At 49.7% G+C, this 11,223-nt stretch overlaps 1 protein-coding gene across 1 annotated transcript in view; it reads right to left on the bottom strand.

Annotated features, from left to right (window-relative positions):
* Nucleotides 1-1,572: 1,572 nt before the first annotated feature.
* Nucleotides 1,573-11,223, bottom strand: part of PSD2 (pleckstrin and Sec7 domain containing 2) — a 72,543-nt gene continuing 62,892 nt past the window's right edge. Inside the window, exons 13-16 of the mRNA XM_058849032.1 lie at nt 7,105-7,262; nt 6,002-6,146; nt 4,838-4,981; nt 1,573-3,302 (exon numbers count right to left, since the gene is read on the bottom strand). Of these exons, the coding sequence (XP_058705015.1) occupies nt 3,096-3,302; nt 4,838-4,981; nt 6,002-6,146; nt 7,105-7,262 (654 nt within the window). The 3' untranslated portion in view covers nt 1,573-3,095. The remainder of the gene's footprint in view (nt 3,303-4,837; nt 4,982-6,001; nt 6,147-7,104; nt 7,263-11,223) is intronic.

Here is an 11,223-nt window from a genome sequence, read left to right as displayed (position 1 = left end):
TCTCTCCAATTGCCTCTGAAGGGAGCCTGTATCTCTCTCTTTTTTCCCTGGCTGGTTTATTTTTAGACTCCTCATTTCCAGCCGTGTGTGTTCCTAGGGTTCTGCCGTAAATATTTTACAGCAACTTTCACAGGTGGGGGAGCCACCAAAGCCTCCTGACAGCTCTGCTCTGCATTTATGGTGCCTTTATTGCCCTTCCCAGAGAGGAAGGAGTTGCTCTGCTGACACAGATCAGAGACACAAGCAGGAGAGGAGCTTTGGATCCTGGCTTTGGGGTCACAAAGTCTCCCCCACAAAGAAGTCCCTCCAAAATGAATGTGGCCGTGTCCAGGACAAATGGCCTGGCAGGGAGGCCAGGCTGAACCAGCACTGCCAGGTGAGGTTGTGTGAGACCCAAAGCAGTCGTGGTGCCTGCTGGAGGGGCTGACACACACTGGGGAGGTGCAGAAAGTGCATCTGAGTAACTCCAGGAGGAGAAAAGGATGTGGCTGCCTAATTCCTCTGAGAATTCCTCTGCTCTTCTCTCTTAGTGGTGGGTGGCTGAGTCCTTGATCTCCAGGGAGGGAGAAAAGGGATGAAAAAATCCATTTTCTTCCAAGTCACAAGCTGAGGCTGTGGATTGGTCAAACAAGGCGTTTTTGGCTCTGCCCTCATGTAGGTAAGATGCTCTCAACACCTTTTCATGTGCCTGTGCACCTGGATCAGGACTTGTGCAGGAAGCAAACTGCAGGTACTCAGTAAGAGCAAGTTTAGTACTCTGAGCTGTCTTGCCAAATGTTGTCTGACATCAGCTTCCACCCCTTCCCACATCCACTGGCTGTTCAGGCTCATGGCTCTGAGTCTCTTTCCTGCTGCCCAGAGGAGACTTTTCCAAGATCTTGCTTTTCTCTGCAAGTTACTCCAGCTGAGGATGGCAGACTGGCACCTTCACCCAGGGGGCTGAGCTGCTCTTGGTGGCAGCTCAAACACACCGGGGACGTCACTGCCTGCTGGAAGGGATGCTCAGAAGGGAAGACTGAGGTACAAAATATTACCTGGGACTTTGGAGAGGAGGAATTGGGCCCAGCTTTCCCCTGGACTTCCACCGTGAAAGTCTCAGCACCAGACGCTGCATGTGAGTAGGAACATCTTGGAGGTCTTCGGTGCAAGTCTGTACAATACCTGACACAAAAGCAATGATGCCTTGGAGAAACAGCCACAGACTCCTGTGGGAACCATTGTGAGAACATCTCCAGTCTCTAATGCAGGGCTTGGGACCTTTCTGCTCCCATAAATCTCTAGGCTGTATGTGGACAGACACATCTGGGATGCACCAGACGGAGGGAAGAGTTACTGGAATGTCTTCCCAAAGCAGCCCATGTATCCACACCCGCTCCAGAACCATCCAAGAGGATGGGCGGGCTGGTACCCACTTGTGGAAAGGAATTGATGTTTCCTGGTGCTGTCTATCCACAGGATCCTGGCTTTTCTGCATCAGGTGCTGGTGGATATCTGAATCAGCCTGCTCTTCTGGTGCTGTGAAATCTGTGATCAATCCAGCACATGGTGGAACGATGCTTCAGACCAATTCTCTTTACCAACAGATTCAGTTTTATTGTTATTCTTTTTTTTACATGATTCTTAGTGCATCATTTCAAATAAACTATCAAACTGTACAAAGAAACAGAGATAAAAGAAGAGGCGATAAAGTTGGGAAGAGGTTTTTAGTGTCATGAACCGTCATGGAAAACAGTAGTCCGTAGGCTCTCAAATACTGAAGGTCCAAATAAATCTTATTTTGTTTGTTTAAAAAATGCTGCAAAATATAAACAATAAATGACTGTAATTAGCAGCTACAAGATCCTTCAAAACTGGAACTTGATTACTGTGAACGCACCTAGGGGAAAGAAAAGCAATCTGAGATAAAGGATCAAACAAAATATTGAAATAAATAAAGTGTGGGAGGACAGTCGTGGCATTGAAATGCAGAGGAATCACTTCAGCACAACAATAAATCATTGGACCACAGACAGCAGAAAGGAACAGAAACACAATTCCCACTTAAAAGAGTACAGCATGTGCATCGCAGGATGGAGGAATACAGCAGGGACGGGCAGGTGGGATCGCTCCTGCACGCAAAGGTTCCGCAGGAGCTCGCGCACGGCTCCAGTTGTGCCTCGAGCCCAGAGTGGTGGATCCTGTGGTTGCCAAACGAGCAGCCACTCGGGCAGTTTGTCTGAATAAGCAGGAATGGGAGAGCGATGTTTCACAGCAAAGCCAGGTGGGATTTCCATTCGAGTAAAAAAAGGAGAAAAAGGAAAAAAGAAAAAAAAAAAGATACACAGCTACTCCATTTTCTTTAGAACATCCTGGTGGGCTGGTCAGACCCTCCATGTCCCTTATGTCTTCCCCAGGCAGCTTGCCTTCACTTACACACTGAGGTTAAAAACCCACGTTAACGTTTCCTTATATATATATATTTATTTATATATATATTCATATGTATATATATATATATATAAAAAGGATAAGGTGACAGAGGGCCTTTCAGGCTTCTCCTGCCGTGGGCAGGTGACGTTCCCACGTGGCCGTGCTGAAGACGCCTCTCGCCCGGTCGGTGACCAGCTCACGACACCCGTCCTGTCGCGCCGTGCTCCTCCTGGGGCAGGGACGTGCCCCTGCCACCCTGTGCCCTTCTCTGGGAGCGCTGGTGGTGCCACAGACATCGTCCTGGCTCAGTTTCCTGCACTGCTGGGGACTGTGACCATGAACCGCTGGGGATTCCAGGGAGGGAAGGAGGAGGGACGGGGCTGGCGGAGGAAAGAGCGACGCAGCCCTTGAAGAACCAGCATATCCCTTTGTTGTGCAGGCTGCAGCAGGAGGGAAAGAAAAGCCACCGGTGCAGTTGGGAATGAAGAAGAGATGATGCTGAAATGCCAGAGCATTGTCAGAGAGTGTCAACTAAAGCTTCTTTGATTTCTTTCACTAGAGCAATCCTCATGTCATACATGTCTACAGTTTTGCTCATACAATTTCCTAAGTAAAATTGTGCTCATCAATCTAAGTCCAGGAGCGCAGAGCATTGCCGGTTCATCCCCCCGTGCACATGTTCCTTGTTAAGTGTTCTGCTCTAAAATGTCCTTTTCTGCCTTACAGCTGATGGACATGTGCCCTTGGCTCAAGGAAGGGCTGGAATGCGTCTTCCGCAAAGCGAGGTCGTCGGCTTCCACCTTGAAGAAACTGGTCTCGATCCTCTCCAGGTCATCTGTCCCCACTTTTATCTTCATGCACAGCAGGTTGATGTATGTTTCATAGCGGCTCTTCTGCAGGGAAAGAGGGAACAGAGAGCCTGGGAACAGGGACAGGCCACGGTGTGTGCGGCACGCAGAAACAATTCCATCAGCTGCTGCAGGAAAACCCATCCCGTACCATCAGCATCCCGCTAATCACACCCCACAAATGTAACCCCAGCACAATGCCTGGTCTGTGCCAAGACTGATTGTTGGAAGGTCTGAGGAGAAAGGTGTGTGGGGGTGTGTGTAGGACCCTCCAGTTGCTTTTACAGGTCTTGGCTGCCACTGTGATTGTATAAGGAGGATACTGGGGGCAAAGTGAGATCAACAGACCTGCTGCTTCCTGATTTAGGAGCTCGCCTTGATTGGTTAAAATACTTCTGCTTGTCATTGTTTCCATCCAGTGGTTCAGTTATTGCTGCTGAGTTGTGCCCCCAATGCTCCTCACAGAGCACAGCATAAAGGGAGGCATCCTCTCTGCCTGGATCCTTTGTTCCAATGCTAGATGGGATCTTTTTGAGCACTTGTGTAATACCCATCCTTTCTCTTAACATCTCAGAGGCAGCCTGTGCTGGCTCCTTTGTCAGCACAAAGAAACAAGCATTTCTGGAGCACATCTCATAAGACAGATGAGATGAATTATGCCCTGGAAGTGCCAATTTCTCCTTGAAGACTGAAAAGGCAGTCCAGAGAAAAGCTCAGACAGAGACCTCTCTGCAGGCATCCAAAACCAGATGCTGGAAAAAGGGAGGCAGCAGCAACTGTTTGGAAGGCTGGTACAAAGAGAAGGCAATGAGCAGCTGGGAGCTGTGGATTTGGAGAATCAGGATGGGTGTTACACAAAAGGATGGTGCAGCCCTGGCATGAGGGAGGTGGGATATTTCCATCCTTAGTGATTTTTGGGGCTTGGCCACTAAACAGCACACTCAGTCTGGGCTAAGACTAGGAATAATCCAAGTTCCTGCTGGAAGCAAGACTAGAGGCCTCCAGCAGTCCCTTCCCACTGACACCTATGTAAGCAGGAACCACACCTGTTCAACTCTCACTGGAACAAAATACCCCATTTCTCCCAGCTTCTTAGACTTTCCATGGAGTTAAAACTTATTTACATGCATCCTCAAAGGGTCTCTCAGCTGTAACACTGTGTTTGGCTTTATTTACAAAAATGGTTGCAGCAAAATAGGATTAATTCTCCTATGATTTTCCTTTGCTTTTTATTAATGTTGCTGGAAAAGACTGAGTCACACTGAGAACTGAACCACTGTCTTACTTGGGACCTGAAGAAATGTCAAAATTTGGCACAGTAAAGGAAGATTTTCTTTCCCTTGTCAGTTTTCCCCTCCTCTGGTTAGAAATCACGGAGGGAAGGAAATGGCTCTTATTTCTTTTTTCAGCTTCAGTGCAAAACAGTGAGGCTTTTTGCTGCCCCAAGACACCCATCTAGCTTGGGTGCCCTTGTCCTTCCCTCTCCTTTCACACTCTCCCAGACTCACAGCACCCATTCTGGAGTTCTCCTCAATCAGCCAAGGTATCATTTATCAGAGAAAAGATGAAAGTTCCTTTACCTCAAATATTAGGTAATGTTCTTTGAGTCTGTATTCCTCAGCCTCTTTTGACTTGAGGCTCTTCTCTACAGGATGTAATTTATGCTCTGCTAATTCGTCTGCAATCTGCTTCATTTTATTTTCATGAGACCTCAGCTGTTCCTCCTGCCGAGAGAAGCGTGTCAGGTATTAAAACGTGGGAGTGCAGCACCCAAGTGCTCCGCCTGCCTGTGGCTGGGGGAACTCTCTCTGCAGGGGTGTGAGCTCAGCTGCTGTGCTGGAGCCAAAGGTGTGCTGTGCACTTGCAAATTCATCTGATAAGGAGCAGCTCAAACACAGGTATTGGAGTAAGAGCAAAACTCAGGTATCTCAAGTGCCAAGAGTGGATTTCTTTGGCACCGAGGCATCTTTGGCATCATAAGCACAAAACGCTCCTGTAACATGCATCCTCTAGCAGCCAGGCAGGAGCAGGGCTGTCCCAAGAGCTGCTCATCCTGCTCCTTTTGGGGATAGAAGTACCCTCCCCGTCTGGGCTCTGACAAAGGTGACCATCTGGCCACACCTGTCTCAGCAGGCAGGGGCTGTGTCTCTGCCCTGATGTTTCAGGCTGTCCTCCCCTGTGCTGGGGGATTATGGCAGTGAGTTCCAACTTTTTGGAAGTGCTAAGGCACGTAGGGCCTTCCCAGGACAGGGAAACAAAAGCTACTCTTTGGATGGCAGCTGCTCTTGGTTCGCTGAGCCTGGTGCACCGTGTCCCCTTGTTTCCAGAAAACCTTCCCTACTGACTGGAACTCAGCCTTTCATCCGTGGTTTTTGAGCTCCAGAAACAAGAGGATGCCATGATATAAACCAAACCTGGGCTGTTGGGCTCTGCTGCATCAACTCTGGAGCTATTCTGCTGTTTCCCCTTCAGCAGCAGGAAGGTGCTGGGATGTGATGGGCAAAGAGCAATAAACAAGCCAGAACCAACAGGCAGGTGTGTGCACAGGGCTGTTTATAGCCAGTGCAAAGGAAACACTGACCAGATTCCAGGAGTTTCCACATCTGTCCAAGCTGCCCACTCCACTCCCCTGTTCCTGCACTGAGCACCTGAGTGTGTCCCTCAGGCAGGAACAGGGGGACCCTGCTCTGAAGGGCCTCCTGAGCACTGGGCACGCCTCCACCACTCCTCCTCTCACACATTACCTGGCACAGCTTGGTCATGGATGAGGGCAGGAGCGGGCGGCAGAACTTCTTCATGGAGCAGATTGCAGCTGGGAAGGCTGGAGCAGAGAAAATGGCAGCAACGAGGTTGATTCGCAGGATCCAGGAGAGCATTTCTTCCTTACTTCTGTGATGGAGGAGGGGAGAAGAGAGAGGGAGTCTGTACATGCTCTTGGACCAGGAGCAGGCAACAGCTGACAACAGCCCTAGAGCCTGATTTAGGAGCTCAGGAGGGCCATCAGTGGCCTTGCTTTGATGCCACTTCTGTGCCAGGGAAGGGAAAGACAGAGGGAAACACTGTCTAACTGGCTGCTCCACAGTGCCCTGATGATTTCAGGGCTGCTGTCTGCCTCTCAAAGCCTGGGCAGTCCTGCCTTCCTCACCAGCTCTGGTTTGTGTTCCTGAGGAGCTCAACAGAGGTTCCCTAGAGCAGGATGTCATTTATGTCATTTGTGAGACACTGCCCAGGGTCCTTCATCAAATCTGTCCAGACACTGCTGCCCCGAGCCTTCAGGTGGGTGTTTGCTGCACAAATTCAGATGTCAGGCTTTAGCTTAACATCAGTACCCCAGCCCGACCTAGAGACAACGTCACCTCTCCCAGCAGAAGACGTGAGGCAGAAGATGACTTCATCACCCTTGACACTTATTAACACCATAACATTCCTCAGCAATGGACTAAGATAAAACATCTACCCTGGCTGGGGAGACTGCTTTAAGGAGGTTTAGACAGTTTCCCCATCAAAAGCTGACAAGGGCAGTCATCACCTGCACTGCACAGATGTTCTCCCTTCCAGAATATTCCAATAGAAGTTAGCAGGAGGAGCCTTTTCTCTCAGCCCTGCACATCCCAGCCCATCCTGCTCAGCCTGCCTTGCTGACAGCTGGGAAGGACCTCAAGGACTGGCACAAAGCTACCAAGAAACTGTGACCTATGACCAAATCCTCTGCACAGCCCTGCAGGGATGACCCTCAGCCCCTTCCTCCCTGCAGGTGTGGCCCCCAATGTGCTGATCTGGCCAGGTCAGAGGGAGTCTGGCAGTGCCTGGAGGTCAGGCTGCCCATGCAGGCACTGCTGGGACTCACGGGGCCTGGAAGAGGAAGACTCTCCAGTCAGCTGTCTTCAGCTTGAGCACGTTGGACTTCTTGCTGTAGTCAGAGGCTTTTGTGGCTAAGGCGTGGTGCACACGGATGGCGTTTTTCAGATCCACTTCAGAGAGGTCTTTGTCAGGTTTATATTCATCCTGTGAAGAGGAACGTTAATTGGATAATGACAACACTAACATTTGCGGGCTGCTTTAATGAACCTGCCTTTCTCCCTGCGCTATAATCACAGAGCGCCGAGACCAGGAAAAGCACTGCTTTGTACAGTAAATGCTAGGAGCTGATAATGATAATAATTAACATCTGGCAACTGCTTCCATCATTAAGTTCACTGGGAAGATGTAAAGAAGGAGATGAAAGTTTTAAACATAATTATCAATAGTTATTTCTAACACAGCACATGCCTGAGGCTTTCTGGGGAGGCACAAGGCAGGGCCAGGTTTCTGCAGAGTTTCCCCCACAGTGCAGAGCTCAAACCAGGATCCAACTCCCAATCAGTAGAGGATTTCAACAAGCACCTGCCCTGGTGCTGCAGCTTCACAGACTCATAGAATGGTTTGGGCTGGAAAGGACCTCAAAGCTCATCTTATTCCAATCCCCTGCCATGGACAGGGACACCTTCCACTAGCCCAGCTTGTCCAAGTCCTGTCCAACCCGGCCTTGAACACTTCCAGGGATGGGCCAGCCACTGCTGCTCTGGGCAACCTTTGTCAGTGCCTCACCACCATCACAGGGAAGAACTTTTTTCCTCATATCGACCTAAATTTCCCTTCTTTCAGTTTAAACCCATGGCTCCTTGTATCACTGCAGCTTTGTGTGGAGGGAGGTAGCCCTGGAACAGCAGCATCCCTGCAAGCAGTGCATCCCTGTACAGGTGTGGGGCCTGGTGGGCAGTTGCCAGTCTGAGTGTGGCCCTGCTGAGCCAGCTTTGTCTCCCTTTAGCACACGTGTTCCTCTGGCATGGTCTCCCCTGTAATTCATTAGACTGGCACTTGCAAATTGCAGCAGCATTCCCTGTGTTCCTGCTTTACTTTCTCCACTGAAGGACAACTTCACACGAGTAGGAATGCAGCAGTAACTATACGTGTTTCTATTTTATAGAAAGGTAGAAAATACCAGACATGGGATTCTGGAATGATGATCTTGGCACAGAACTTTTTAGGAAAAAGAAGTTCAGTCAACCCTGTGCTTACCCTTTTTCTTTCCCAGTGATTTAACGCAATATCCTGCCTCTCACCCTGCACCCTTGCCAGCTCAACCAGTTGGATGGTGGGATGGCAAGGATGGACAGATGGATGCATGGATAGGTGCAAAAAGAACCTGGTGAAAAGAACCTGGCCCTGGCTAAAGCAAACCACCACCCCAGCCACGTTAGAGGCCGTGCCAGGACAGGGTGTCCCTGCAAGGCTCTGCCTTGCCCTGATGATTACAGTGCTACAGGATTAATGTGCTCTATATTTTGCTTTCCTTGACTGCCCTTGGCTGCCAGCACCAGGGCAGGTCTGTCTGGTGATGATGGTCTGCACATCCAAGCCTTCCTTGGCTTCCAAGCCAGAACTGTTCTGCAGATTCACTAAAAGTTTGTTTTCTGTGTCCCATATCGCAGTGGTACAAATGGTTCAGGGGAAAGCTGTGCTGCAGCCTCTGGGATGGTAACCCTGCTCAGTGAGGCTGTTCTCTGCCATAGGGTCAGAAAGGTTTCCCCTCTGCTGCTCTTGAGAGCACTGAGGACCAGCACTCCCCAGCCCATGGATGTGGCTCACCCAGCTCTCACTCCTGATGGGAAATAAACTCCTGAAGCATTTCTTCCCTCATTTTTCAAAGCAATCATCCCATCCAGGAGAGTGGTTGCTGTGCTCATCATCATATGAAATTTGGCCTGGTACAAAAAAAATGCCATGGGCTCACCCACAGATGTGAGACACGGGTTCCTGGGGATGGTGAATCCCAAAGAAAAGCCCTGGCATTCCAGCAGAGGAAGGCTGGGAGCTGCAGGCATCCTGTGTTCTGGGAGACACTCAGGTGGGCAGTGCAGATGACCTTACCACCACGGTGATTTCAGTAGCCAGAGGGATGGGCTGCCAGCCTTTTCCCCAAAGAAAATGCTTTGCCTTGTGAAGACGTAATGCCTTACCCCACCAGAAGAGAAATATTTGCTTGAGGAAGACATTGCAGCTCTGGTCTTATGTATTGTAGAGAGACTTCAATTTGGGATATTTTTCTGAGGCTGAAGCTCTTTGAATTTGAATATATCTGATTGTGCTGCCCATGATCTCTTATTTCAAAACAAGCTTTCTGAAAATACAGTGCAAACAGCCCAGCTTAATGGTGTGTGACAAGAGGAAACCGCCACAGCTGCTGAGTGCTTTGACTAATGCAGATGCTCATCTTGAATGGAATCATCAAGTATTTCCTCCATGGATTTCAGGCTCTCAGGCATCAGAGTTGATGTAAGAAAAAATCAAATCTTCATTTTCTAATGCTGGGCACAGTAAATCAGTGTGAGGTTGAACGAAGCAGGTTCTCTCCAGCTTCTGCCTTGCTGCTCGCAGGAGTGAATGGTTCTGGAGGCTCCCTGCTTGGGTTGGCTCTTCCAGGAGGCTCATCCCATTGCCAGGTGGCCACAATGTTTGGCTGATAATGCTGGGAGACCCCGATGCCTTTGGGTCACTGACTACCCCTTTGAGCAGATCCACAGCTAATCTCAAAGCTTGTTTTGCCAAGAAAAGCCATCAGGCTCTTGTGCCTGCCTTTGTAGGGCACCTGGATGGGGTGGGGGATCCCAGTGTGTCAGTTCTGCTGCCCTCTCCTCTGGCCTCAGAGCCAGCCCTGGGCAGTGCTGGCAATAAGGACCGACAGATATTCCTCATGCTCTGGCTTGTGAGTGGCTTTTCCTCTCCTTTCTTTTCTTCACCTCACATCTACCACCCTAAACAAACCATTTAATTATGAAAACGAACTCCTGCCCCCTTTTCAGTCTAGGCAGAATCTTGGCTCTCCCCAGAGCTCTTGGCAAGGGCCTGGCTGCATGGGACAGCACCTGTGGCTCAGGGCTGCACTGGGAACCCCTTCCTGGCTGGGGACAGAACCTGTGGGAAGACCTGCACCCTTTCAAACACTTCTGTATAAAAGCACCTCGTGCTTTATAGCTCTCCATCACTTTTCTTAACCCCCCTCTATGTGTGGTGATTAAGGGTTATTATCCCCATTTCACAGAGGTGAAGTAAGTTGCCAAAGGCCATGGAGTGAGTCAGTGCCCAGAGCAGATTAGTGCACAGGAGAGGTGTGCCCTGCTCCCAAACCTGCATTTCTTCCTCCAGACTCTGCTGCATCCCTTTAGGGGATCAAGCAATTGCTTCAGCAGACTGTGCTGGAACATGCTGATCCAGCAATTAACACCAGCGAGTCAATGACATGTGACATCTCCTCATCAGCAGGTTTATGGCTGCTGCCTGAGTTGCTTCTGTCAGACTGACTTCTACCTGCCCACCCACCCTTCTGCCTGTGTTATGTCCAGCTCTCTCTGTGCCAGGCCATTCCTCCTTCCTACACATCCACCTACCCTCTCCCTCCCACCTTCCCTCTACCTCTCAGGCTTATTTATACTCAACTTGCTCCTCAGAACCAAATGGAGTTCCTGTTCAACTTCTGTGACTTTACTATTAAAGCCTAGATTCTCAATTTGGTCTGAGCAGAAAAGTGGAACAGGCTGAGCCTGTGCTCCATGACACCAGCTGGTTCTGGAAGCAGGTTCTTTCTCCTCTATCTTCCATCAGAAACTCTTTCCCCAGTGATTTATGCTCAGCCAAGGTTCTACCTTATGTTTATCTGCAGTTGTCTTCTGCTGAGAGCTTGAGAGGCTGGCACACCACTTCCTTCCTGTATTGTGCAATTCCTTTGTTCTGCAAACCACCCCACAGGCAAGAAATGACACCAAGGATCCACAGGGCAGGTGGATGTTTATCCACTCTCTGTTGTGGTGCTGGGAACGTTTGCAAGTGACAGGGCAAGGACTTTGTCTTCATGTTCTCAACCTTCTGTCCTGTCTCTGCAAGCCTGAAAGACATTGTTTACAGCCAAGCCCAAGGAATTCCCTGGAGA

Source organism: Poecile atricapillus, chromosome 13, assembly GCF_030490865.1.
Source record: "Poecile atricapillus isolate bPoeAtr1 chromosome 13, bPoeAtr1.hap1, whole genome shotgun sequence".
Taxonomy (NCBI): domain Eukaryota; kingdom Metazoa; phylum Chordata; class Aves; order Passeriformes; family Paridae; genus Poecile; species Poecile atricapillus.
Note: the sequence above shows the minus strand (reverse complement) of the source record. Positions and strands in the feature narration are given on the sequence as shown.